Here is a 25,018-nt window from a genome sequence, read left to right as displayed (position 1 = left end):
ATAGCGCTAGTTCTGTGAGCGACCGTAAAGTCGCCAAGAAGGAATACTTCTAACGGCCGTTGGAAAAATCAAAAATCCTGATCGACAACGCCGCGGAATCGACTAAGCTTATCAGTAGTAACGCCACCGAAGCTTGTTTGTGGTCCGCCGATTCATTGTCTGGCCTCACTACCACTTGTGTTTACGAGTGGGACGGGCGCGGTGCAAAATCCGCGACAGCTGTTCGTTGTATATTTTTGGCCACCTAGAAAGGTGCCCCCCGGAAGGTGAGTCGAAAGCAGAGCGTCCGAAAACAAACTCTCCAGCGCAAGCGCACTCGAACCCAACGGATCGACGCGAATCGAACGATGGCTGGTCCGGTGTAGTGTGAAAACAGGACGCCGTTTCAAAGTCGCCGCCCGCCGGTAGTGTTATCTTACACCCCAGGGCTACATTGTCGTTTTGTACTTATCTTTTCCAGTGGCTCCCCGTGCCTTGCCGGACGACGCACCAGAAAGGCAATCTCAACTGACCTTTGGCACGCAACAACGGTTTTGGGGCCCCACCTTCGGTGCTCCCCCACCGGCTCCGTGGCACCGTCATTGAAAGAGAAAGCGTTACGCGAAGTGATCATTGACCGATGGTGGACGTGTGAGTCACGCCGGCATTGGAACGAGACGCAACGCGATTAAGTAACGAGAGGACCAAGCCAAGCCGCTGCCCGGAGCGCCAACGTCAGTCGAAAGTGATAGTGTCAGCGGAAAGCATCGGATTTTGCTGACGGGAGGCTTGTAACGGTGCCGCTAATCTCCACTCGAACTGGCCGGAGTCTCTGGGGGTTCGCCAAACAAAAATAATGTGCATTCTATTCGTGTACGTGGACGATGGGGCCGGCTGTGGTCGCTATCGGTTGGTGCTCGCTTCGAACCGCGATGAATTCTATGCCCGGCCAGCCAAGCAAGCTGCACCGTGGCAGGAGAACGACCGAATCGTCGGTGGTCGGGACATGGAACCGGGCCGTGAGGGTGGAACGTGGCTAGCTATCGGCAACCATCCGCCGGGTAGCATTCGCATCGGTGCCCTGCTGAACGTGACCGGGGAATCGAAACCCAATGTCACCAACGGACGGGGACCGATCGTGGCCAACTTTCTGACCGGCGCTCAGGCAGCCCGGGAGTACAGCGAGCAGCTGCTGGCCCACGATAACTACGGTGCGTTTAATTTCGTGTCGGTTGAACTCGGCACGGTACGTCCCGAGACGGTAGCGGGCGATGGAATCCGACCGGAACCTCAGGAAGTAGTGCTGCACACAAGTAACGCTCCCCACAGCATTAGCCCGTGCGCGACGGGTCAGGCACTTGCCTTTGGTAACAGTACGCTCGAGAAGCCTTTGCAGAAGGTGTGCCGCGGCAGAGAACAGTTTGAAGCAATCGTTAGCAAGCGCAACATTCCGTTCGCCGATTCGGATGTGCTGGTCGACGAGCTGATGGACCTTCTGAAGAGCGATGTCCGGTAAGTCGTTGATTATTTTTAAATGTTGGAATTACCGGATACTGGATAAATAACCAGATAATTACAATCTACTGAAGTCGGCTGTTTCTTCCTTTTCCTGTGACCCGTTAGCCACTTTCCCGACCCGGAACTAACGCGCCGTGCCGGACAGCACGCCGAGTATCTATCCAGCGTAAACGTCCGCATACCGAACGGAAGCTACGGTAGCCGAACGCGAACCGTGATCTTGATCGATCAGCAAAACCGTATGGAGTTCATCGAAACGACCATGGTAAACAACGATCCGTTGGAGGCCAACTGGAAGACAACGCGTATCGTGCGCGACTTTTCTTAGACAAACATTCCTACCAACAGACCGACGACCGTAACGGGAAAGATACAAGATTCAGTTTTAACCCACAATTCAGTAATTGGGCTTTTTATTGGACAAAAACACAATACATCGCAGAACCTTTGCGCCGTCTCAGTATCCTAAGACAAGGGCATTCAAATTGCAAGCTGTCTCTACTTGCGCTTCGATCCTGCCTTCAGCAGACGCTTCTTTGATCCGGCCGCAGCTCCTTTCCGTGCGCCGCGAGCAATGCTTTTAAACTGGCCAGCGTTCTTCGCCCGTTTTCTGAGAAAGAGCAACAAACGAGTGAAGTTATTAGTGATGTCTTGTTAAAGCAAACGGGAGCGCTTTTGCTCAGGAAAATACACACCTTCGATTGAGTGAATTACGGCTGAGTGGGACGTATGCGTAGGGTTCGTGTTGTCCCTTCTTCAGCATATCGCCGGAAGCCTTCTTCGCGCGGTACTCGGTGCCCGTTGTAGCATTCGATTTGGCCGTATGCGCGGATTTGGTGGATCGGCTAGTATGGCCCGACTTGACGGAGGAGGCCAATGGTCGATGGATACCCTTACCGCCGGCAACATACCGACTGCTCGTTCCGCTCATTCCGGATCGTGCGCTTAGCGCGTCGATGGCCTTGCGCTTCCGCGAGGATGGTCCATCTTCCTCTTCGGCTTCGGGCAACTCGCCGCCGGTCTCACTATCATCACCACTGTCCTGATCGTACACGCGTTTCTTCGCCTTATCCACGTATCCAACGGCCTCATCCGGATCCTCGTCCGAATCCGAATAATCCTCGATGTCCTCGATAATCAACCGACCGTCGGAAGCTGTTTTAAAACCACGGTTCGGATCCTTCTTTTGTTTGCCACTTGTACGAACCGTACGTTCGGCATCCGCGCTGGTTACCTCCATTGGTTCGCTTGCTGCAGTAAAATGGATGTCATTGCAGGACACGGTGAAGCCAACCAATGCCCCAAATACTTACTTGTTATTTTACCGATTGCATCCAAATCGGCCAAATCGACAATGTTATCCGACGACTCCTTGATGAACGTGTCCATCTTCTTCGTCTTTTGACGGCTCCTCTTTTCATCTTCCACACCCGAATCTGAGTCCGAGTCGGAATCTTCCAAAATGTCATCGATCCTGTGTAAAACGAACAATTGCAATCCATGTCTGTGCCACGTACGTCGCCGAACCACTGAAACTTACGTTAAGCTCTTCTTCTGCAGATGGGTAACAAAGTACGGTTCCTGCTCATCGTCTTGGTCCTCCCGGTCCGCCTTCTCCTGTATGTCCCTGTTGCGTTTTGCCCGAGCCATGTCCTTGCGTATCTTCTTCAATCGCTTATGCGTCGTCTCGTCATTGCCCGGCACCAGTTCGATTATCTCCGATGCACCGAAGCGTTTGCAAAGCTTTTTGTAAATGTAGCCGACCAGCAAACGCGAGTGGCGTTTCGTATCCGGCATCATCATCGAAAGTGCCTTAACCTAAGTACGTCCAAAGAAATGAAGCTTAGAGAAGCTAACTCATCGCACCGAAAGTCACCGCACACTTACGATCAGTGAAAGATAGTTGCTGACCAGTGGAATCGGAAGCGATTTGATGTAGTGCAGCAGGAAGTGCAGAGCGGCATCGACCTCCGCTCGGTTGCTACCGACGAGAAATGTGAGCACCTGTTCGAGCATAAACTTGATCGAATCGATCGACAACGTGCCGGTAAACTGCTGCAGTGTGTTGCGCAGCACCAAGATCGTGTTGGTAATCAGCTGGCTGTCTCCCGCGAAACCCGCAATAACGAGATCGATAAATTCGTTGATCTTTCGCTTTTCCTGCCGTGGAAATGATAAAGTAAAAGTTAGCCATTGATTTTCACAAAATCCCAAACACTTACATCGAACCGTTGGCCAATGTTTTCCAACAAATCCACGGCCACGTTGTCCTTTTTGACTGCTTCCACATGGAACGTAGCGACCGCTTCCGGTACGGTGCGTGTTACGAGCTTACAGTTTAGCTGCACTTCCGGTTGTTTTTCCAACAATAACTTCAAGCAACTGTTGATGAAGAGAAACAAAATCATCTGTAGTTTTTAATTCCAGTGTCCGTTCCGAAAGCTTATCGGTTGCATGCTTACGCCAAGCGTGGTGCCTGGATGCCCTCAAAGCTGAGATGTAGCGTTCCCAGGAGCAGCTTCTCGATGTTGCCCAGCTTTGTCTCCACGAACGCCACGCAACCCTCGTTCTCTGAGGCCAGAATCTCGCGCAGCAACTTCAATGCTTTCTTCATCTGACGTCGCACGTTGGCGTTCGTCTTGGCCACCGTTTGCTGCTTTTTCTCGCGCTTCAAAATGACCGTTATGTACCGGGCGTATATTTCATCCAGTTTTTCGTGCGTTTGGTAGAGGGCCATCTGTTCGACGATGTCAAATAGCGTATCGTACAGGAAAGTACCGGGAGCTTTCTCCTGCAACTGCTGAAGTGCCGTGCCAAACATTTCATCCAACACCGGGCGCGGCGTGATGCTTAAGTACGCCTGGATGGCTTCGAACGCCGTCTGGCGGACCTCGTTTTCGTAACTACCCTTCGGTTTCGTGGTGTAAATGTTGAACAATCGAGGAAGGAAATTTTTCGCGAAACGACCCACAGCATCACGGTCCTCTGGCGTTTGGAGATGGCCGATCAGTTCCTTCAACCCGTCTAGCACTGGAGAGCGCAGATCGGGATTATCGTTCAGCACCGTGCCGAGCGTTTTGGCGATCAGCCGAAAATTGTCGACATCTTTTGGCCTGCGGCAGAAGCCGGGAAAGAGGCCCCAAAGCTGACAGCACAGCAATTCGAAGATGTGCGCCTGGCTCTTGTTTTCGCTCTCCTTCAGCTTGCCCCACATCACGTAGCACTGATAGGCGAGTTTGAGAATCACACCGTTAAACAGTTCGAAGCTGGCCTGTTGCAATCCTTCACGCAGCAGCGGTAGCATCCAGGTGCGTTCGAGATCAATCTTACCATCGGGACTGGCCAGTGGTATGCACTGCAACACGAGCACCGCATCCATCGAACCGATCGCCTGCAGAACGGCGTGTTCGATCTGAATACGGTTCGACGATTGTGCATCGTAGCGTGTGCCAAGCGTGGTGAGCGCAGGGGCCAATGCTTCACCGAAAAATCTCCCCGCAACGTCGAACGCAATCGCCAGTATGACGAGCACGTGCGTTGCTGCGTGACCGAAGGGTGCGCTACACAAGACGTCGGTCAAGTACCGCAGCACCTTCTCGATGGCAGCTCGATGCTTTTCCACCTCAGCTTCATTCTCGCAGCACGGCTGAACGCACTCGTACAGTATGTCCTTTAATGCGTTCGAAGCAGCCGATACAACGTCCAACCGTTCGCTGGCCCAGAAGTCTTGCGTGCAAATCTGCGCAAACTTCGGCAACGAGCTGCTGCATAAACAAAGATCGTAGCGGGCCAGAAACAGGTGACCCTCCTTCAGGACCGTCAGCCACGCGATGATTTGCCGCGAATCCGAACGGTCCGGTCGGTAATCGTACAAGGCGGAGATTAGTTTGCCAGCCAATACCGGTGTCAAGTTTTCCGTCTTCGAACTGAATAGCGAATGGAAGGTTTGGAAGCAATTTGTGCGGATCAGCACGTTGGTAGCGGTCATGATCGACAGGAGATTTTCCGCTACCAGTTTGATGTCTTCGCGATTGAAACCGGGCAGAGCGTTATGCAGCAGACCGAGCGTGTGCAGTATCACCGTCTGGTTGTTGGCAATGTTTTCCGGTTTAAAGTGGGCGATGCAGAAACGTGCAACACGCCCACCGGCCGGGTGATGTTTTACCGGTGCTTTCTGTAGTACTGCGGGCTTCTGCAACTCAACGGTTGGTTTCTCTAGGCCATCCGCGTCTTCCAGTGTTTTCGGAGGCAACATGAAGCAACTACCGTGAATGATGGCCACCACAGCGTGTTGGGCCGCCTTTCGTACCTTTGGTTTCGTGTGTGTCGTGAAAGCCAGCACAGCGTCGAAGAACTTCAACGTGGAAGACAGCTTCCACTGACCGTACTCTTGGGACCGTAGCAACACCGACAAACAGCCGATCAGATTCCGTACCATGGTCTGGTTATCCGTTTCACTGTGCCTCTCGAGCAGAGCAAGCAACGTTTGAGCCGTTTCGGAAAACTTGCGGCGCAGGACCGCTTCTGGGACTGATTTTATGCCCATCGCAAGCAGCGAAACGGCCGCAACGGAATCGTTCGTTTCTTTGGCCGCTTCGATTGTCTCCATCAGAGCAAGAAAATACTCGGTGCTGCTTTCTGATCCACCGTTCTCCTTGATCACTTCCGTCAGTGCGGCCAATATCGCCAACATGTCCTTCTGCAACTGTGAGTCGGCCCGAAAGTTAGTCAGCAATCTGCATAAATGGAACAGCATTCAGGATATTTTCGCATTCACATCTCGTGAAAAATTAAGGGACTTACTTTTTGAAGCTCATGTTCGAGCATGCACTCCAGTTTGAGGCGAACGTTTGGAACGTCTTGAAGGTTCCGTGTTGCGATTCGGACATCATTTCGTCGTCGCCATCTTTCATACTGAATGACTTCATGCTGGCCGCGATATCGTTCACTGTGGGCACTTTTTTCTTGCTTCCTTCCGCGTACGACTGAATTGCATCGTGCTTCAGAACGGCCTCCAGCGTAAGATTGTGCTTCTTATCGGCGACCGGCGGCAACGGCACAAGACTGAGGTTGCTCTGAAAGAACCGGCTCTTTGCCTTGGTGCGATGCTTGTTTATCTCCGGGTTGGTGGAAGATGCCGTGCCGCGCCTCCATCGTTTTCCACCAACTTTCTTCTTTAGTTTCGATCGAAATTTACTCATTTTCGGGACGAAGCACTGGCACAAACACTTTAGTTTAATTCGCCAAGAACAGATACGCACGTGCACGCTGGCTATCCGAATGCAGAAATGCACGACCAAAACAAACCTGTGACAGCCCCAGTGACAAGTGGAGGTTAGGGTAGTTTTCTACGGCTAGAGATGGGCGAAACATCCTTAAATGCGCAGTAAAATGTAAAGTATAACCTAGAAAAAATGAGTAATTAATGTGTGTTACGAATGTGTTCGCAAATTAAACTAGTTGATACTCGATACGACCCAACGATTATTGAACCTTTCCACCAAAACCCGAAGCGCTAACAGTTTTGCTCTGAACTAGCATAGAGCTGTCAAAAGTCGTATACAAAACAAACCGCACGTGTTTTGCACCGATGCCCAGTGTGGTTTCCTTGCATTTTACAAGTTAATAGTCGTGAAGCAACTATACGATGTCGGAAAAAATAAAAATCAGCGACGTGGGCAGTGACTATGAACCATCTGATTCAGAAAATGAGTATAGCGATGGAGAAAAACAGCTGCTAAAGCTCAACGTCAACCGGCGCGATCAGCAGGAAGACGACGGTTCGGAAGCGGTGTTACAGTTCGAAGACGATGATGGCACCGACGGGGAAGATTACGAGGACGATGATGGGGAGCCGGATTTTGAGGATATCCGCAAGTTCGAGCACGACAGCGATCTCGATGAAGCAAACGAGGAAGACTATTTGCCGGACCGGAAAGCGTGGGGCTCTAAGGCGAGTGCGTTCTACGGGACGGGCTATGCTGACCGGGACTACGACAGTCTTACGGCGCAGGAGGAGGAATTGGCCTTGTTGGAGGAACAGGAGGCGAAGGAAATTCAAAAGCGATTGATGAAAGACATGACCGAGGCCGACTTTCTGTTCGATACATTCGTGTTCGATGGCACTCAGCAGACGAGCCCCACCGAAAAGTCCAAAAAAGCAAAATCCAAAGGTTCAAAGACGGCTTCGAAGGACTTGATCGTTATCGAGAAAGATCTCTCGGATCTAACAGAACGCCAAAAGAAGGATCTGTTCCTGAAGGATTCACCGGAGTTTGCGGGTCTGGTGGAGGACTGCACCAAACAGCTGAGCGAATGCGCCGAAACGATGGAGCCGGTGCTAAAGTTTCTCCGCACACACGATAAATTGGGGCACCCATTCGCACAGCTTCTACAAAAACGCTACGAGCTCGGTTTGCTTTATTGCAGCAACATTACCTTTTACGTACTGCTGAAAGCCCAAAGGGTGCGCATCCAGGCTCATCCGCTGGTAAAACGTGTGCTACAGATGAAGCAGTTGCTACAGGAGCTGGACCGAAAGTATGAACTAAGCATCAAAGGCCAGGTTGAGCAGCTTAGAAATGCTTTGGCGGCAGGCGAAGAAATCACATTTACCGACGATGCAGACAAACGCAACACCGGTGCGATCAAAAGCCAAAAGCGCGATCGCTTCGGTGTTTTGGATCGATTGGAATCGAACCTTGCGCGAACGGCGAACGAAGAAGAATCGACCCACGATGAGCTGGAAGATGGAGATGAAAGCGAACTTGAGTCAGCTTCGACTAGCAAACGGCCAAAACTTGGTGACAGCGAGGAATTGGAAGATGTCAACGATGCGGAGGAAGAGGAGCAAGAGGAATCGGCTGATGAGGCTGGAAAACGCAAGATCACCTACCAGATCGCGAAAAACAAGGGCTTAACGGTGCGCAAACGTCGCGATCAACGCAACGTGCGCGTGAAGAATAAGTTGAAGTACCGGAAGGCGTTGATCCGTCGCAAGGGGGCCATCCGGCCCGTGCGTACCGAAACGACGCGGTACACAGGCGAATCAAGCATCAAACCGTTCGTGAAGCGTGGCATTAAGTTGAAGTGAAAAAGAGACTGCGGTCTTTTGGCAAGGAAATAATTTTATTCTCACATTTTCCACGGCACTACAAAGTGAGACAGATAAACCCAAATACAGACAAAAAGCGACACAGATAAAGCAAATATTACGTTGAGTTGTAGAAACGATGGAAGTATCTGACAAAATTAAGTCATCGCGATGTTTATGGGTACTAGTGAATGAAGCCCTTCCGCAAAGAAACGCAAACGCTGCCTATCGCACAACACAGTTGACGATGAAAGCAAGAGAAAAGGTGGAATAAAACATTATCCATACAATATTTTCGCTTTCGTTACTCTCTCCGTTGAGAGAGTTGCGCCAAACTTATAATCCTCCAAACACATACACAAAAACGAAGAACGAAGAATGTTATGATGAATGTTGGGTGCCAACCGGTAAGATTCCCATTTGCTGCTCACTTAAGAAGCAGTTTACGGAAATCGTCGTTCGATTTGGGCTTTTCCGTACCAGCGGGCGCCGTTGTTCGCTTGAGCAGCGCCGTCGGAATCATCGGCGAAAGTTTCTGCTTCACGTCGCTGGAATGAAAGATATCGAAAATCGAGAATAACATATGTCCCGGAAGGTAGATTAGGAATCCTGTTCACCTACCCTTTCGCCAACTGCCGTTTTCCAGCACCGAGACTTGAGGTAGCTCCACCGTCTTCCGCCGCACCGAAGGATGCCTTCATCGGTTCGGTAGCGGTTGGATTCTTCTTTGGTGGCGGTGACGAAATGGCAACGGTGATGGTGAACCCATCGATCACGTGTTGATCCATTTTCAGCACCGCTCGCTTGGCTGCCGCCTCCGTCTCGTATTCGAGGTACGCGAGACCCTTCGAGCGTCCGTTTCGGAAGCACACGATCCGAATGTCCTTGATGGCCCCGAATGGTTCGAAAAGGCGCTGCAAGTCGTCACGACCTAACTCGAATGGAAGGCCCTTGATGAACAGTTTGTTCGGTTCAACGGCCGAAGAATATTTGAACTGATGCTGTCGGTTGGCTTTATCGCGCGCTACGTTCGAAATGAATACTGGGCGTCCGGCCAGTGGACGACGGTCGAAGCTAAGTGCTTTCGGTACATCCTGTTCGTTAGACAACAGAACGTATCCGAAACCACGACTTTTACCCGAGCTTGATGCCACAAGTTCGATGTTTTCTATCGAAAGCTCGGGAAAAGTGTCTCGAATTTCCTGTTCCGTCACTTCGAAGCTTAAGTTGCTGATGAACACCTGACGAGTTTCGGTTCCCTTTTCCGTTGTTTCTAGTTTGGCACGCTTGACTTCCCCGTCCGATCGCTCGTGCGTCTCCTCAGCCGTTTCCGAGTTCGTTTCCCCTGACTTCGATGCACTGTTGATTGACGGAATGGCAGGAATTTTGAATTCTTCTTTCGGTGTATCGTTGACCGCAGACTGTTCGTGCGTGCGTTTTAGATTTTTCTTGGCCGTGCCATCCGTCGCTCCGTCTTTCCGTGTCGTATCCGAACAAGGCGTGTCTTTTGCCACTGCATCCACCCGTTGCTTTCCCTTTGCGGAGCGCACCGGTTTGATCAATGTTTTGTAGTACTTCTCAATCGTAGCCTTGCAAAGCTCCTGGGCAAAGATAAGCTGCTCAAGGGTACCATTGCAGCGCTCGAAGCGCAACCATGCGGCGGCAAGTGTTTCCGGATCATCTAAGCCGTTTGAGGTAATTGCCTTACGGTACAGCTTTCGGACCGCATCCGCATTGCGTTTGGCTTCCATCTCGGCAAACTCGATCCACAGTCCGGCTCGTGTCGAATTATCGGCACTCTCTGGCGACGAAAGAAGAGATTGATCGACAAGTTAGTAAACGTAGCATCAGCTCATTCAGCCGGCATCATCACCTACCCATTACACTGAGCCACAGATCGCGACCCTTATTCGGTTCGCGGAACGCATCATACTCGAGCCTGCCCCAAAACTGTAAAATCTTGCACTGTGGATCAGCCAACACACCCCACGTTCGGCCAAGCTGGTTCCACGCCAAGTCAAAGTTAGCGCGCAATATGTCGCGCTCCTTTTCGCTCTCAAAATCCGTATACCGTCTCAAGAACGTCAGATATTCCAGCCAAACCTTGACCGATGCTTCCGGAGTTTGCAGACCGGCCGATGCCACATCTTCCATAATCTTTACTACCGTCATTTTCGAGCTCGCCTTCTGTTCACGTTCAACGATGCGCATCTTTTCGACGAACAGCTCCGCGCTCCACGTACAGTTGCGCAGGGCACGATTTACCAGGTCCAGTGGCGTTTGTCGAAAGACGATCGAGGAAGGATTATCGTCCGGATCGGGGGGAAAGTGGCGCAAGTACCGCAGATAATCCAACCAAACGGTCCCATCCAGGCAGCACTCAGTCACCATCCGTTCGTACAGTATTTGTTTCTCATCGTCGTCAATCTCAGACCGGCAGTCGGCGATGTACTTGCGGTACAGTTCGGCCCGCTCCTGGTGCTGGTGTGATTCTAACGCCGCAAGAGCGGTCTCGTGCGGCAACATGTGCTGGAGCGCTGCTTTCGCCTGCTTGTAGCGTCGTTCAAACTTTTCCTCATCCAAATCGGTCAACATTGACTTGTACTTTTCGCAGAGTAGTTTATACTCAATGTACGAGTCTTCCATGTTGCGCAACGGTATCTTCAGTTCCTGCTCGTAGATACGTGCCACACGATTGAAGCTTTCCACGGAACTGAAATATCGAACGAAAAGTACACTTTAGAATTCCTTGCTGCGAAAAAAGAAAAAGGTCATTGAACCTACTCTCCGTTCTTCGCCAAAACGTCCTCACGGTATGCCTCGAAGATGGATCTTCCTTTGAACGTGTGTAGCGCGTACGTCGGTATCAGTATGTTCCAGATACGCTCCGCAATCGTTTTGTTCTCCGTCTTCAGGGCCAATCCGGCAAACTCGAGCGCCACCTCGGCCGAGTAATAGTCCGTTAGTGCTCGCTGGAACAGTTTTTCAACCTTCTCGATCTGTTCGTCGGTCGATGCAAGAGACGCTTCGATCTTTAACCACCGTAGCCATATGTCCGGTGAAAGCGGATACATGGCCGCAAAGATTTCGGCACTCTGACGAATCTTGTCAAGATCATTCATTTCGCTGGAAAACAAACCCACGGCATTACTATTGGCCCAGTTCCATGGGACTTCCTACCACTTACTGCGCCACTTCCAGCAGCTGAACGTAGTTGTCGTAATTGTACTTGTCCCCCGCAATCTTCGTCAGTATCTCAATGTACTGTTTGATGTGCTTGGACTCGACCGATTCATCGCCGTTTTCATCGTCATCGTCCTCCGTTTCTTCATCTTCCGTGTGGCTGCCTTCTGAAGATGTGGCATCGTCGTCATCGTCGGAATCTAGCTTGATTGTGTCTATCACGGCCTGAAGCGAGTACCGGAGTGACACGGTGTAAAGGGAGTCAATATAATGCCACCGGTTCAACTCACCTGTTCGCCTTGCTCTGTCATTTCCACGTCGGACATTTTGCACTGCCGTTGCCAATGCTTTCAAGCGTCGATCGTTAGTTTTTACAACTTTTCGTACTTTCACACGGTTTATTGCGGTTAGAACAAGCTTCGGCGTTCTAACCTTACAAAACTACCCCCAACAATACTGGCCTTTTGACAGCTGCGTATTTTGTTTTCTTTTCCACCACACACAAACGTGTACACTGTTAATTGTTCAGCCTTCCAAATGGCGTGCGATCGATTAAATATTGTACTGTCGAGCATTCAGGAAGGAAAATTGAGTTCGATTATGAGGATTTTTTAACTAAGGGATACGCATGGAAGGCTGTTTTTCAATTTGCATAGTTTCCAGCAAACATTGAAACGTGAGCGTTTTGGTCTACCTTTCAACGAATAACCCATCGTTTGGCTGTCAGTGCTACGTCGAAGAAGTTCAGGCAGCGCCAACACGAACACACCGCCATCAAGAGCATCAACACTAGCAGAGCTTACCTTCCGTCTGTCACTCCGGGTAGAAGCAAGCCGAGAGGCGACAAACGTACCGATTCGTTGCCGCGCACGGTTGATGTGTTTGTTCTGTGGAAAATGGTACTGTGTCGTAGCGCGTCAAAGTAAGCGAGACCTCAAAAAGGAGGACGGCAGAAAATCGCGTGTCCATCTTCTTTAGCAAAACTTCGGTAGTTCGGCGGTGGTTAATCAATTCGGCACCAAGCGCTTGGCGGGTTGGCCTTCGTTGGTATCGAACCCATCAAAGCAGGAGCACATCCACCGAGAGCAGCAGGTTACTTCGATTCTTCGGTGGCAGAGGGTACACGGGTGCGGGCTCAGGAGGACCACTCCGACCGCTGCCACTTCGAGCAACGTAAGGCGGATTGGCTGTTGGATTGTTTACGTGGGTCAAGAAAACGGCGCACGACCGGTTGAAGAAATTCGCGCGACGAGTGGCAAATTGAAACTTATTACACAAACCGACGACCTCGGAACAGGCGGTGGTGTAACTTACCCGTTTTTTTGCGTACCCGTTCGCCGCCACCGTCATCCCATTTTTTTTTATCTCGCGCCGCGGTGTGTGTTCGCTCGGACGTGTGCGGTGGTGTTGTCAATCCGTGCGATGAGTGTGTGAACGGCGCTCGCTACTGACTGGCAGGGCCGCGGGGTGTTTCATTTTCTTCTCGTCATTGCGGGGGGTGCCTCGCAAAAGCCAGCGAAGCAGAACACATCTTCGGGCGGGAAGAAGCACGGGACAAGCTCCCGCTAATACGCGGATATCGTCGTCGGCAGTACCGCATCCTCTGCGTGGATCTCGTGATCATCACGCTCGTGTCGCGGCACCTCGGCCGTATTGTCATTCATGCTCCGATTTAACTCGCCAGCCGGAATCGCAAACGGGGACAAACATCAGACCTCCTGCTGTGCACATTCGCCCGTCCAGTAGACGGAGGTGTGATTTTGTCAGCGATCGGTATCGTATTCTCGAGGATCGTGATCACCCGCACTCGAGAGCGGCGCTAACATCGAAGGCAACGGCGACACCAGAGGAGGCTGCGTGCCAAAGAGCTCCCAACGGTAGACCACCAACCGAGTACGAAGTTCGAAGGACCATGTAGAGCCGCGATTAGCACCAACTAGGGCAACGAGACAACGAAAGGCCGAAGACAGGCTCGAGCAGCACGAATCGAATAAGTGTACAACGTAATCACGAGTCATTGGGGCGAGAAGCGATTCGTCGGAGAACTGATCGTCATCTTCCCCATTATCATAGGCGCGCTGTCAGTCACTTGCCGTAGGAAAATTGCATTCTGCTGCCGACAAAAACTGTGTGCTTCGTTGCACTTTTCGCGTGCCCGTGCCCTGGCGCCTCAGTGATACCGAGAAACCGTTTTAGTGGTGCCGCTCGCTGCCTGTAACTCCCCCGTAGAGGCGAGAGAATATCTTCGCCGCAACAGAGTGCGCACTTGTTGTCCTCTTATCGCAACGTTCAACTGGTTCGCGGTGGACACGAACGGACCGGGAACTTAAGAGTTCTGCCGGAACGCCAGGAACTGATACTGTCCGATAGCAAACCACCAACAAGCTCATGATGGCTCTCAGTCAGACATCGGTGGTAAGTCATAAGAATAGTATGAATATTCCACGAATGTTTATGCATATGTGGATGAGGTACGTGTTTTGTAAGGCCTTCGTAATTAAAATTCATGTCACACAGGCATGAACCTATTTGTTTGGCTACATTTGTGTGATTACATGCAAAAAGAGTCTTTAAAGACGAGTTACCTTGCAGGGGCTTAGAGTAATGAACAAGCTTTAACATTTCTTTCCAAACGTTTAGTACAGATTTTACCACAAAGTGAATGTAAACGGTACAGGCAGGATCCATATGGCAGAGGCCAAAGATTGGAGTTTCTCTATGGCGCATAAGCGAGTTATCCTGAACATCGTTGGCGAAGAAATATTCATAAAAAATGCAAAAAAACTTCCATATGGTAGCGGCGCATGGCTGGGATTGGGATTACGATGTATTTGCAGATACGCTGATTGGATTAGAAAACCAAATCGAATACAGACTAAATAGTATTTTTAAATTTTGGCTCTCAGTGACCAACACATAGCATTTTGAAACAGGATTCAATAGAGTAGGAAGGTTTAGAGGACTTAGGAAGGTTTTGGGTGCGCTTGTTCTTTAAATAATTTAATTGGCTACTAAATAAAAAATATGGTTTGCATTGCACATAAATGCCCTTGCACATTAAAGAACAAATACAAATATCGCAAAGTTGCCACCAATTGTGTTTTGTGGTATATGCGTAGGTAGTCGCCTCGACAGGCTAGCTTTTGCCGTGGGACAAAGGCAGGCACTTTACTCCGCTTATCAGTGGTGTTCCCATTGCTTGGACCTGTACACCTTTAAAAGACAAATAGGCAGGGACTCCCATTGTTATACAAAATCAAGACCAAAATTAATTGTTTTTAAACACTAAGTATTTAGTATTTGTCTGGAATCTGGAGAGTTAAACTCTCGTGCGATCCCTAATATGCGTGCTTTACGAGAATGTACAGACATTTTATGTTTCTGTGTACTTTTCTTTTATGATGTCGCAAGTGGTCGCGGAACCGTATCGTCTACTTATCGCCTGTGTGGTGTTCAACATGTCCCCTGAACCCACCTGTAGACATATGACATTTCCAGTAGCAGACACCCACATTCGATCAGAACGCTGGAGACACAGTTTCAACGCTAGCCGAGACAGCATTTGGTACAACAGTCAGGGGCCATCTGAGAAAACAAATAAAATGAAGGTTTGCCAACTTTAAGCAGTTGACCTGACCCTCTTGTTTCTGTTTTTTTCTGTATTGACAAAAACAATCATAGAGGCCGGTTGTTTTGTTCCTATTTGATAGATGAAGCACATTTTTCCTCGCTCTTGTTGTACGAGAATAGTATGCTTGGTTTGCCGAACTTCATACGGGTAATACATAATTACTATATCGGAAGTGTCAATCACATTGCGACTTTTTATTGCCATTGCAAGTAACCACCTTCAGGAACCTGGTCAAGTTTATGACAGTGGGCAATGGGAACCGAACCGCGACTGATAACTGATAAAGCTTATCTATCAACGTGTATATTCCCGAACCACGCTCAACTCGTGCAGTTGCTTGCAGCGGTTTGGCGCTTCCTGCTACTTTGGATCTCGCGCCGTTGGTTACCATTGGTTACGAAATGCTGAAATGGAAGGAAAAACACCGACCTCCTTCATCGTTCGTTCGTTATCACCCGGCTAGTGGGGAGGGAGGGTTTGGTGACGCCAAAGACTTGAGACGATGTGGCTTTTGCGGTGTTCGCGGGCGGAAACATAGTTAAGTTTTCTCAAATTTATCATTTTGTGTCTATGTACAACAACAGCATTTGCATTAAATTGAATGGTGAAGTGTGTGCTTGTTTTCTCGTTGATGAAATCGTAAACGCTTCATCGATCGTAAGCGCTTCATCGATCGAAAGCGATCACCCCGTAACTCGTAACAATTGCCAATTAACTGCGTTAAGAACATTTTGATTGAGAATATTACTGCGGCAGTTTGGTGCGACATTAAGGAGGTTGCCTTAAGGAAGTTACCGCAAATGGTTGTACGATGTTCTTGTTACAACATTTTTCTTTTTCTGTTCCCTTTGTCCAGCTTAAAGTATACCAAACGGTTATCGACGATGTGATTGGCGGTGTACGGGACGCCTTTCTGGACGAGGGTGTTGACGAGCAGGTTCTGCAGGAGTTGAAGCAAATTTGGACCTCCAAGGTGCTAGCGAACAAAGCGGTCGAAGTAGGGCCGGAAGCACAGGACCAGCAGCTACCCCCGATTCTGGGTGGCGCCAAGTCGGTTTCGCACTCCAAGGTAACCTCAATGCTGAAGATAGTTTCAAATACCGTCACTTATTCCGTCTCCCTTACATTGCAGGCCAACGGAACCAAAAAAGCAAAAGCTGCGGCTGCTGCTGCGGCAGCATCGTCTTCCGCAAACCAAGAGAATGGTAAAACGGCTAATAGTAGTACTGCTGCCAGCAATAATCTGAAATCTGTACCAATTAAACCGGAACCAACCGATTCAACAGGCACTCAGAACTCGGTGATAAATCGGTCTACCGTACCCGCCTCGACTACCGGTCACCAGTCATCAGGGGCCGCGCCGTCCACCGTGGTGGCTGCACTCGATCCGAACAAGCTGGTCGCAATCCAGATCACGCTTCCGGCGCAACCGAACGTGGCCAACAGTCAGCCACGTGTGCTAACGATACAGGTGCCTGCGTCCGCGTTGCAAGAGAACCAGCTCCAGCAGGTCCTCACCAGCCCAATCATTTCCTCCATCATGCCGCTACCGCCGCAAATTGCGTCCTCAGTCCTGCAGCAGCATGTCAACTCGTATCTGCAAAGCAGCAGCATGAATAAGAGTGCGTTGCCCGCATTAATTTATCATGAACATGTGATAACTCTGTGGAATTCTCGCTCATTGTTTTGTCGGTTACTTTCGTCTCTCTTACTCAATAGATACACTTTCGATCCAAAAGCAATTGGATGGTGCCTGCGATGATGATCCGATGGGCAAATGCCGAGATGGACTGTTCTATTGGCAGCTACTGCCCACACCAAGCACGAGTGGCAGCAAAAATTCTGGCAGTGAAACCATGGTAGCTACCAGCAGCTCCACAGCAAAGTCCGTTGGAGGTCAAAATGTTCGTCGTCGATTATCAAGGGGCGGGCGAAAAGCAGCTTCATTGTCGGCGGCCCAAGCCGAAGGTAAGTACCATTAAGCAGGCACTACACGGTTGGTGAAATGCTTCATGTTCATGTACGCTGTTATTGCTCGTTCTTGCAGTGATAATCCGGATCTGTCAGCTGGATGGTGCAGTCGATACGTCGGATGAGGAAGCGAGCGACATAAGCGATGACAACATTCCTGACGATGACGACGAGGATTTGGATAAAGAAGAAGAGGATGATTTGGATGCAGAGGGCGGTGCCGAGGAGGAACCGCTGAACAGTGAGGACGATGTCACGGATGAAGATGCGTCCGACCTGTTCGAAACGGATAATGTTGTCGTGTGCCAGTATGACAAGGTAGAAGAGGGTCTCAATTGCAAACGTAATACGGATTAACATCTAACTGATAATTTTTCAATACTTCGCTCATTCCTTTTACAGATCACCCGATCTCGAAATAAGTGGAAGTTTTATCTAAAAGACGGTATCATGCATATTAATGGTAAGGACTTCGTGTTTCAGAAATCGAACGGTGATGCCGAATGGTAAGAAAAGGTAGGGTGGTGTTATTTTTTTTACTGAGTTCGTTGTGGTCAGTAAACTGTCAGGGGTCAGCTAAGGTCAGTTGTACATGGCTTCAATCGGATGGTAAAAACATGTTGCATCATATAGAGCATCGGAATGTTGGGATTGGAAAAGGATACACAGCTATGTTCAATTATGGCGCTCTGAAGCTCGAGATCAATAGGAACGTGTGAAATATAGTGGCAGTAACAAGCGCTAGTAAATGTAGATTAGAAGTAAGAATGCGCCTCAGTTTCTACCCCTTTTTGCGGAAACAAAACAAAGCAAACAAAAATACATAAACGTGCTTTATTGTGTGTCGTCTTTAAAAAAGCTACTGAACCAAATAGAAAAAAAGATTTGATTCTCGCAATGATTTCACTATATCCAGCATGCCTTTTAACGTGTTTTTGGCCGTATTGTAGGATGAAAATGGTACGACGAAGACTTACGTTTCGGATAACCGAAACATTCGATTCTCTGACGAAAAAGCCTTACACAACCCGCCAGCAATGGTTGATTGCGAAACGAAAACCTTTATGATCACATTTAGGGGTCACCATTTAAAACTTTTGTCTCATCCGCATCAGAATGGTGTCTTTCGCGATTACTAGCTGAACTAGCGACGTGATAGTAATCAACTGCTATTGGAAAAACATTGAGCAATACATTTTCACACATTCGGCACCTTTCCCTAGAAGCAACTGCATTCTATTCTGGAGATATTTTCTCCCTTATCAATGTAGTGCGGTTCTCTATGAAAAGAAAGTAGAACAAGTTGTGTCATGTTGGACAGTGATGGGTATTAAAGTTGCATTACTTGTTTGTTTCTGTTTTTTTGCTAAAATAAAAATAACACAACGGAAAGTAACGAACCTTGAAACAGAAAACGTCATGAGAAAACTTTTATGGAAAAGTTGGGCGTTTTCTTAAGCTCGAATCTTACTTTTTGTTTTGAAATTGAACTATTGCCATGCTTGGAAGCGTTGAACAGCAAACTATCCAAGACCGGATTAACATTCTATGGAGTAAAACAATAAATGTAAGGCCAAATATAATTTCGCAAGTGTACTTCATTTCACAAGCTGTACTTGGAAAGAAAATCTCGGTAACCCATCAGGATGAATTTCATACATGAGACGGAGGAATGTTTACGGACTTTAGAATAAAAAAATTTCAATTTTTATTTCAATGTTCATCCCTTTTCTGTTTAACCCCATATACTAATTGCCTCAGAAAAATGGAACAGAAATCGGTTCGTCTTTTACAATTTGTCAAATTACACCATCGGTTAATTTCACAGAAATTAAATCTTGTACATTGTATTAATTTCTCAAAGTTAAATACTTTTGTCGGCTTCCCTTTATCGACAATACCGTTGACGCAAAAGCGTTTGCGTTGACATTTCATTGACGCACTGCTGTCAAAAGTGCGCGCGCAAACCGTGCGCTTTCAATTGAGCTTATGTGTTGCGCTTCAGAAAGTTGAGCGCTGCGCGTGGTAGATACATTGTTGAATTTATTGTTGTAAGCGGTATTGTGCGTGTTTTATCGTTAACTTTAATATTTTAATATCGTACAATGTCGGTAAGTGTGTGAAAGAATTGAATTTGAGATCGATACTAAGCACGTATTCGTTGGCTGCGTGCCCTCTTGCAGGACGCTCCAAGCTCGCCAGCACCGAACCTTCCGTCGGAGATGGATCGCCGAAACTTTCGGTCCGGGATGACTTCACCGGTCGGCGATTTCGAGCCGTTCGAGAACGAGGAAGAAATCCTCGGAGACACGACGGTACGCGACGACACTTTGGCCGACGAGGAGGAAGCCGATGGCGAGGAGCTGTTTGGTGACAACATGGAAGCGGACTACCGGCCGGTGCCGCACCTGGATCGGTACGATATGGACGAGCTGGATGTCGAGGAGTACAGCGATATTTCGCAGACAGATCGAGCCGCGGCTGAGGCCGAAATGCGGCGACGCGATCGAGCGGCCGGTGTACACCGCGACGATCAGGATCATCTATTCTACGACAAGAGCGACGACGAGGACGACATCCCGCAGGCGAAGCGTCGGGCAGCGGAGAAGGCTGCCGAGCTCGAAACGGAGGACGCGGAGATGGTTGAATCGATTGAGAACCTCGATGAAACGAAAGGACACAGCATTAAAGAATGGGTTTCGATGCTGGGACCTCGGACGGAAATTTCTAATCGGTTCAACAACTTTCTGCGAACGTTCGTCGATGAGAAGGGAACCTACGTTTACCTCGATCGGATTCGGCGCATGTGTCAACAGAACAACTCGAGCTTTGTGGTGTCATATCCGGATCTGGCACGCAACCAACATGTCTTGGCGTACTTCCTGCCCGAGGCACCCTTCCAGATGCTCGAAATTATGGACAAGGTCGCAAAGAAGATGGTAACAGACATTCATCCGTGGTACGAGCGCGTGACGAATGAGATCCATGTTCGCATTTCGGATCTGCCGCTAGTAGAGGAATTACGTACATTCCGGAAGCTTCATTTGAACCAACTGGTTCGAACGTTGGGCGTTGTTACGGCAACGACCGGAGTGTTGCCACAGCTTTCGGTCATCAAGTACGACTGCGTCAAGTGCGGCTACGTGCTGGGGCCATTCGTCCAGAGCCAGAACACGGAGGTCAAGCCGGGTTCTTGTCCCGAGTGTCAGAGTGCGGGACCGTTTTCGATCAACATGGAGCAAACGCTGTATCGAAACTACCAGAAGATCACATTGCAGGAATCGCCCGGCCGTATTCCGGCGGGACGCATTCCACGTAGTAAGGATTGCGTGCTGCTGGCCGACCTCTGTGACCAGTGCAAGCCGGGCGATGAGATTGAGGTAACGGGTATTTACACCAACAACTACGATGGGTCGCTAAACACGGAGCAGGGCTTTCCAGTGTTTGCCACCGTCCTCATTGCCAACCATTTGGTGGTGAAAAACAGCAAACACGTAGTGGCTTCGCTAACGGATGAAGATATTTCGACGATCCAGCGGCTGAGTAAGGACCCGCGCATCAGCGAGCGGATCGTGCAGAGCATGGCACCGTCAATTTACGGGCACAACTACATCAAGCGTGGTCTCGCACTCTCTCTTTTTGGCGGCGAATCGAAAAACCCCGGCGAGAAACACAAAATCCGTGGCGACATTAACATTTTACTCTGCGGCGACCCAGGAACGGCCAAGTCGCAGTTTCTAAAGTACACAGAAAAGATCGCTCCACGAGCTGTATTCACTACCGGTCAGGGTGCTTCGGCCGTCGGTCTGACGGCATATGTGCGACGTAATCCGACGACACGCGAGTGGACATTGGAAGCTGGTGCCCTGGTGTTGGCCGATTTGGGAGTTTGCCTGATTGATGAGTTTGATAAAATGAACGATCAGGACCGAACCTCGATTCACGAAGCTATGGAACAGCAATCGATATCCATCTCGAAGGCAGGCATTGTGACGTCGCTGCAAGCGAGGTGTGCCGTGATTGCGGCAGCCAATCCGATCGGTGGACGCTACGATCCTAGCATGACGTTCTCGGAGAACGTGAACCTGTCGGAACCAATTTTGTCCCGATTCGATGTTCTGTGTGTGGTGAAGGATGAGTTTGATCCGATGCAAGACCAACATCTGGCCCGGTTCGTGGTCAACTCGCACATCAGAAATCACCCATCAATGGTGGACGTAGTGCCAGAATCGCAGCCCGAGGACAGCATGCAGATACCGCAGGAGCTCTTGAAGAAGTACATCGTGTACGCAAAGGAGAACATTCACCCGAAGCTGTCGAATATGGATCAGGACAAGATCGCCAACATGTACTCGCAGCTGCGCCAGGAATCGCTCTCGACCGGCTCACTCCCTATCACGGTGCGACACATTGAAAGTGTTATTCGAATGTCAGAAGCGCATGCGCGGATGCACTTGCGCGACACGGTGCAGGACGTAGACGTAAACATGGCCATCCGTATGATGCTGGAGAGTTTCATCGAAGCGCAGAAGTTCAGCGTGATGAACAAAATGCGCTCCACGTTCCAGAAGTACCTGTCGTTCCAGCGCGATCACTCTGAATTGCTCTTCTTCATTCTTCGTCAACTGACGCTCGATCAGCTCGCCTACTTGCGGTGCAAGGATGGACCGCGATCCACGCACGTCGAGGTCATGGAGAAGGATCTGTCCGAACGGGCTAAAGCGATCGACATTCACAACCTTAAGCCATTCCTGGAATCGGAGATTTTCAAAACCAACGGATTCTCCTACGATGCCAAGCGGAAGATTATCGTACAGATCGTACCCGAGGCGGCTGAAGCGTAAAGTGGAAAACGACAGCTACATCAATTTGCTTTACTTTACGCTTTACTAAATATGGTTTATTTACGTTTTCTGATTATTTTGCGCGTTTCAATATTCTCATTATCATATGTACAAGTTAGACGATTACTTTTACGAATAAATGTGTGTTTGCTTCTTCTTTTCCGATAGGGGCATAGAGACCTTCACTGATGGGCGTTAGTTAGTTGCGACAAGGGCATAAGGGTGTGTGGAACTTCCGGGGAGAAGGACGTGTGGAATACCCGCTATTGGCAAGAGCAATGGTTAGCGATGCATGCGTGAAGTAGTGTTGGCAAGATACTGAACTCAGCCATTAGTCACCTTCTTTGCGACGCTTTCTTTTCTTCTTCCGCTCGTCATTAGATTGTGAGGGTTCTTCATTTTCGCTCTCGGAACGGTCACTTACGTTATTGCCGCCACCTTTTCTGTTACCTTTTCTGTCTTTCGGTTTTCCATGCTTTGTTTTCGTCAAGTTTCCGATATTTACTTCCTGCCCGTTAACAGCCTTATCTTTCTCGCTGACCAGTTTCTTCCTTTTGCTTGCTTTTGCTTCGTCCTCCGAAGAACCTGTACCATTGCTGCTAGTGCTTCCGCTCGAGCTGCTAGTGCTCGAAGAACTGCTTGAGTCGCTATCGCTGCTATCACTGCTACTGCTGCTACTGCTACTGCTGCTACTACTGCTGCTGCTACTGCTGCTGCTGCTGCTGCTGCTGCTGCTGTCTGAAGAACCGGAGGTCGTACTGGAATGGTTCTTGTCCTCATCGGTTTTCTTCTTCACCGCCGGATCCGATGGACTGTCGTTGCTCTCGCCACTAAAATGTTAACGAATTGTGAATTGTTTTCGGCATACGGATCTCCGATCGCTCACAGTTCCACTTACTTTTTTGCGCGAAGTTTAGTCATGTTACTTTTCAACACTTGCGTTCGCGATGACCGGTGCAGATACTTGCGTTTGCCCTTGCACTCGTAGCTCCAGTGGCCGAATTCAAGACATTTTTGGCACCGTACTCCTTTGGGAAAAGCAGCTGCCAACTTTGCTTCTCTTAAAGATTAGAGTTAAAAGAATTGCTCAATTGATTCTCGTTGTCTGCAGACGACGCCTTTTCGGCCGCCGGTCATCACATGCCGCGTGCTTACTTTTGCTTGAGTGCCAGCTTCTGGGCACCAAGATGCATTTTGCCCTGTACTACTGCCGGCAGCAGAGTACTGCCACAGCACTTCCTTGCCGGTAGCGGATTGTCCGGATTGTACACTTAAATAGGCAACGGTGCACACCTAAGATCGACTTCACTGAAAATTTTCAGGCGATGGTCCACACTTTAGCACCGTCAACAACGCCGCTGAGACTATGTTTTGGAATGAAAACAACTGCGAATGAACATACGTGATTGTGCTTTTCTGCAAAACACATCCGCGAAATACAGAATGATTGATGGCACCGAAAAGTCCTTCAAATAACAAATAAGGTGTATAATTCAGTGCAAAAAAAAGCATAAATCACACTGAGGTTCTTTAGACGAGTATTATTTCCAAGGCGAAAATCGGTACGAAGCAGAAGACAACCGTGGCAGTATAAACGTAGCCCGAGTTTACACAGCTGTCAATGGTATCAGTTGCGCCAGCCAATTGTTTTCGTTGTGCGCTCGATACGATTTCTCATCTGTACTTCTAAACCGTTCTTCTTCGCCAGTGCAAATTCCAAATCGCGGTGCACAGTGCCCAAATTCCTGTAAATTCCTCCTTCTACCTTCGTACGTGTAAGCAAACAGTTCTAGTACCTTTACGTTGTTTTGCAGCTCGGCCGCGTATTTAGGTGTGATCTTTGTTGGTAGTGTAAAATCGGTTGCATTGCGTGGTGCTAATAAAAAATCGAATCCGTCGCAGAAAAAGTACCCAACTCAAAAGAAACCTCCTTGTTGGTGTTATAAATTGGGTATTATCACTTAAAAACACGAATCACTCCTCGCTGGTGCGGCACAGAAGCGGATGTGTGAAACCACATCTACCCCCACAGTCCGACAAGCGCCAGGAAGGCAAAATTACTTTGGCAAAAGCACTGGACTTGCGAATCCTTCTCACTAGTTTGGTGGAGTATCGATTTTTCCGCTCTTTCAATGCTCTTGCTTCATTCGAAGGGTATTCGTCCACGGTTTTGGGGTGGTTCGTGAGCGATGTACACGCAGTGTGGAGAGCATTGAGGCCACGTAGTAAGTACACGGTTGTGTAGGATAGTCAACCAAATGTGATTATCATCATCTCCGGAACCACCCAATCCGCAAGCAAGATCATTAACCCATGTCTTCCAGGAAGCAACGAAGGCGCGCCATAGATAGCTCAAATGCTCTCTATTGATTGGTCTATATTAAATTAGATTATTGAGCGTTCCAAAAATGGTTCGCAGGGGAACCATCGATTGTGCTATCCTATTTTCTAACACGCTTCGAACTTCCCGATCCTTTTGATTCCTTCTTAATTTTCGTATGATAGGCAGCCTGCTTGGACTGACCAAAGTTGCAGCACTGTTGGAATGGCCTGGAAGTCACGTTTTTTTTACTATGTTTACTATGTTCTACCATCTTCCTCTTTTGCCAATGATATTCGAATAATTTGTTTGCAGTTAGTTATTGCATAAAGTCAATGGATGGACGGCATATCGTAGATAAACAGTTATCCTTCCAGATGTGGGCAGAGCTGTCATCGTTTGAATTTCCTTCCGTCGCCAACAGTCAAGGGCACATTTCACTACCAACGGCTATTGCGAAGTGGCCGCGCGTGTGGTAC

General features: G+C 49.1%; 7 protein-coding genes across 8 annotated transcripts; 4 read left to right on the top strand and 3 right to left on the bottom strand.

Annotated features, from left to right (window-relative positions):
• Window positions 1-2,197, top strand: LOC131212301 (transport and Golgi organization protein 2). The gene is made up of 3 exons (XM_058206108.1): window positions 1-266; window positions 461-1,491; window positions 1,603-2,197. The coding sequence occupies exons 2-3, from the start codon at window positions 836-838 to the stop codon at window positions 1,823-1,825; spliced, it is 879 nt and encodes a 292-aa protein (XP_058062091.1). The 5' UTR covers window positions 1-266; window positions 461-835; the 3' UTR covers window positions 1,826-2,197.
• Window positions 1,876-6,744, bottom strand: LOC131212300 (RRP12-like protein). The gene is made up of 8 exons (XM_058206107.1): window positions 6,301-6,744; window positions 3,960-6,233; window positions 3,720-3,879; window positions 3,385-3,657; window positions 3,038-3,315; window positions 2,811-2,971; window positions 2,193-2,748; window positions 1,876-2,107 (listed from the first exon to the last, which is right to left on the bottom strand). The coding sequence occupies exons 1-8, from the start codon at window positions 6,696-6,698 to the stop codon at window positions 1,996-1,998; spliced, it is 4,212 nt and encodes a 1,403-aa protein (XP_058062090.1). The 5' UTR covers window positions 6,699-6,744; the 3' UTR covers window positions 1,876-1,995.
• A 346-nt stretch (window positions 6,745-7,090) lies between these two features.
• LOC131212808 (something about silencing protein 10) lies at window positions 7,091-8,854 on the top strand. The gene has a single exon (XM_058206833.1). The coding sequence runs from the start codon at window positions 7,145-7,147 to the stop codon at window positions 8,588-8,590; it is 1,446 nt and encodes a 481-aa protein (XP_058062816.1). The 5' UTR covers window positions 7,091-7,144; the 3' UTR covers window positions 8,591-8,854.
• LOC131212807 (squamous cell carcinoma antigen recognized by T-cells 3) lies at window positions 8,639-12,198 on the bottom strand. The gene is made up of 6 exons (XM_058206832.1): window positions 12,064-12,198; window positions 11,778-11,998; window positions 11,375-11,716; window positions 10,468-11,303; window positions 9,212-10,391; window positions 8,639-9,138 (listed from the first exon to the last, which is right to left on the bottom strand). The coding sequence occupies exons 1-6, from the start codon at window positions 12,097-12,099 to the stop codon at window positions 9,018-9,020; spliced, it is 2,736 nt and encodes a 911-aa protein (XP_058062815.1). The 5' UTR covers window positions 12,100-12,198; the 3' UTR covers window positions 8,639-9,017.
• A 447-nt stretch (window positions 12,199-12,645) lies between these two features.
• LOC131206890 (transcription initiation factor IIA subunit 1) lies at window positions 12,646-18,925 on the top strand. 2 transcript variants are annotated; one of them, XM_058199480.1, is made up of 7 exons: window positions 12,646-14,188; window positions 16,261-16,473; window positions 16,537-16,609; window positions 16,691-17,026; window positions 17,124-17,372; window positions 17,452-17,693; window positions 17,778-18,925. In XM_058199480.1, the coding sequence occupies exons 1-7, from the start codon at window positions 14,162-14,164 to the stop codon at window positions 17,883-17,885; spliced, it is 1,248 nt and encodes a 415-aa protein (XP_058055463.1). In that variant the 5' UTR covers window positions 12,646-14,161; the 3' UTR covers window positions 17,886-18,925. The 2 variants fall into 2 exon arrangements, with proteins under 2 accessions (XP_058055463.1, XP_058055462.1); XM_058199479.1 differs by having other exon boundaries at window positions 16,537-17,026.
• A 555-nt stretch (window positions 18,926-19,480) lies between these two features.
• On the top strand, window positions 19,481-22,386 carry LOC131212163 (DNA replication licensing factor Mcm2). Its single transcript, XM_058205922.1, has 2 exons — window positions 19,481-19,486; window positions 19,559-22,386. Exons 1-2 carry the CDS (start codon window positions 19,481-19,483, stop codon window positions 22,217-22,219), a joined length of 2,667 nt encoding a protein of 888 aa, XP_058061905.1. The 3' UTR covers window positions 22,220-22,386.
• On the bottom strand, window positions 22,264-24,166 carry LOC131210943 (zinc finger CCHC domain-containing protein 10). The gene is made up of 4 exons (XM_058204269.1): window positions 24,016-24,166; window positions 23,375-23,605; window positions 23,118-23,279; window positions 22,264-23,049 (listed from the first exon to the last, which is right to left on the bottom strand). The coding sequence occupies exons 2-4, from the start codon at window positions 23,410-23,412 to the stop codon at window positions 22,551-22,553; spliced, it is 699 nt and encodes a 232-aa protein (XP_058060252.1). The 5' UTR covers window positions 23,413-23,605; window positions 24,016-24,166; the 3' UTR covers window positions 22,264-22,550.
• Window positions 24,167-25,018: the final 852 nt, after the last annotated feature.

This window comes from Anopheles bellator, chromosome 2 (assembly GCF_943735745.2).
Source record: "Anopheles bellator chromosome 2, idAnoBellAS_SP24_06.2, whole genome shotgun sequence".
Classification (NCBI taxonomy): domain Eukaryota; kingdom Metazoa; phylum Arthropoda; class Insecta; order Diptera; family Culicidae; genus Anopheles; species Anopheles bellator.
Note: the sequence above shows the minus strand (reverse complement) of the source record. Positions and strands in the feature narration are given on the sequence as shown.

Excerpts from the sequence above, each read along its gene's own strand:
- LOC131212301 (XM_058206108.1), top strand. The coding sequence starts at position 836 with ATGTGCATTCTATTCGTGTACGTGGACGATGGGGCCGGCTGTGGTCGC. Across the intron at positions 1,492-1,602 it reads CTTCTGAAGAGCGATGTCCG|CCACTTTCCCGACCCGGAAC; the intron begins GTAAGTCGTTGA and ends GTGACCCGTTAG.
- LOC131212300 (XM_058206107.1), bottom strand. The coding sequence starts at position 6,698 with ATGAGTAAATTTCGATCGAAACTAAAGAAGAAAGTTGGTGGAAAACGA. Across the intron at positions 6,234-6,300 it reads TCGAACATGAGCTTCAAAAA|ATTGCTGACTAACTTTCGGG; the intron begins GTAAGTCCCTTA and ends CCATTTATGCAG. Across the intron at positions 3,658-3,719 it reads ACATTGGCCAACGGTTCGAT|GAAAAGCGAAAGATCAACGA; the intron begins GTAAGTGTTTGG and ends TTTCCACGGCAG.
- LOC131212808 (XM_058206833.1), top strand. The coding sequence starts at position 7,145 with ATGTCGGAAAAAATAAAAATCAGCGACGTGGGCAGTGACTATGAACCA.
- LOC131212807 (XM_058206832.1), bottom strand. The coding sequence starts at position 12,099 with ATGTCCGACGTGGAAATGACAGAGCAAGGCGAACAG. Across the intron at positions 11,717-11,777 it reads CAGCTGCTGGAAGTGGCGCA|CGAAATGAATGATCTTGACA; the intron begins GTAAGTGGTAGG and ends TTTGTTTTCCAG. Across the intron at positions 11,304-11,374 it reads GTTTTGGCGAAGAACGGAGA|TTCCGTGGAAAGCTTCAATC; the intron begins GTAGGTTCAATG and ends TCGATATTTCAG.
- LOC131206890 (XM_058199479.1), top strand. The coding sequence starts at position 14,162 with ATGATGGCTCTCAGTCAGACATCGGTG. Across the intron at positions 16,474-16,536 it reads AGTCGGTTTCGCACTCCAAG|GCCAACGGAACCAAAAAAGC; the intron begins GTAACCTCAATG and ends CTTACATTGCAG. Across the intron at positions 17,694-17,777 it reads TCGTGTGCCAGTATGACAAG|ATCACCCGATCTCGAAATAA; the intron begins GTAGAAGAGGGT and ends TTCCTTTTACAG.
- LOC131210943 (XM_058204269.1), bottom strand. The coding sequence starts at position 23,412 with ATGCATCTTGGTGCCCAGAAGCTGGCACTCAAGCAAAA. Across the intron at positions 23,280-23,374 it reads AAGCTGGCACTCAAGCAAAA|AGAAGCAAAGTTGGCAGCTG; the intron begins GTAAGCACGCGG and ends CTAATCTTTAAG. Across the intron at positions 23,050-23,117 it reads ACTAAACTTCGCGCAAAAAA|TGGCGAGAGCAACGACAGTC; the intron begins GTAAGTGGAACT and ends TTAACATTTTAG.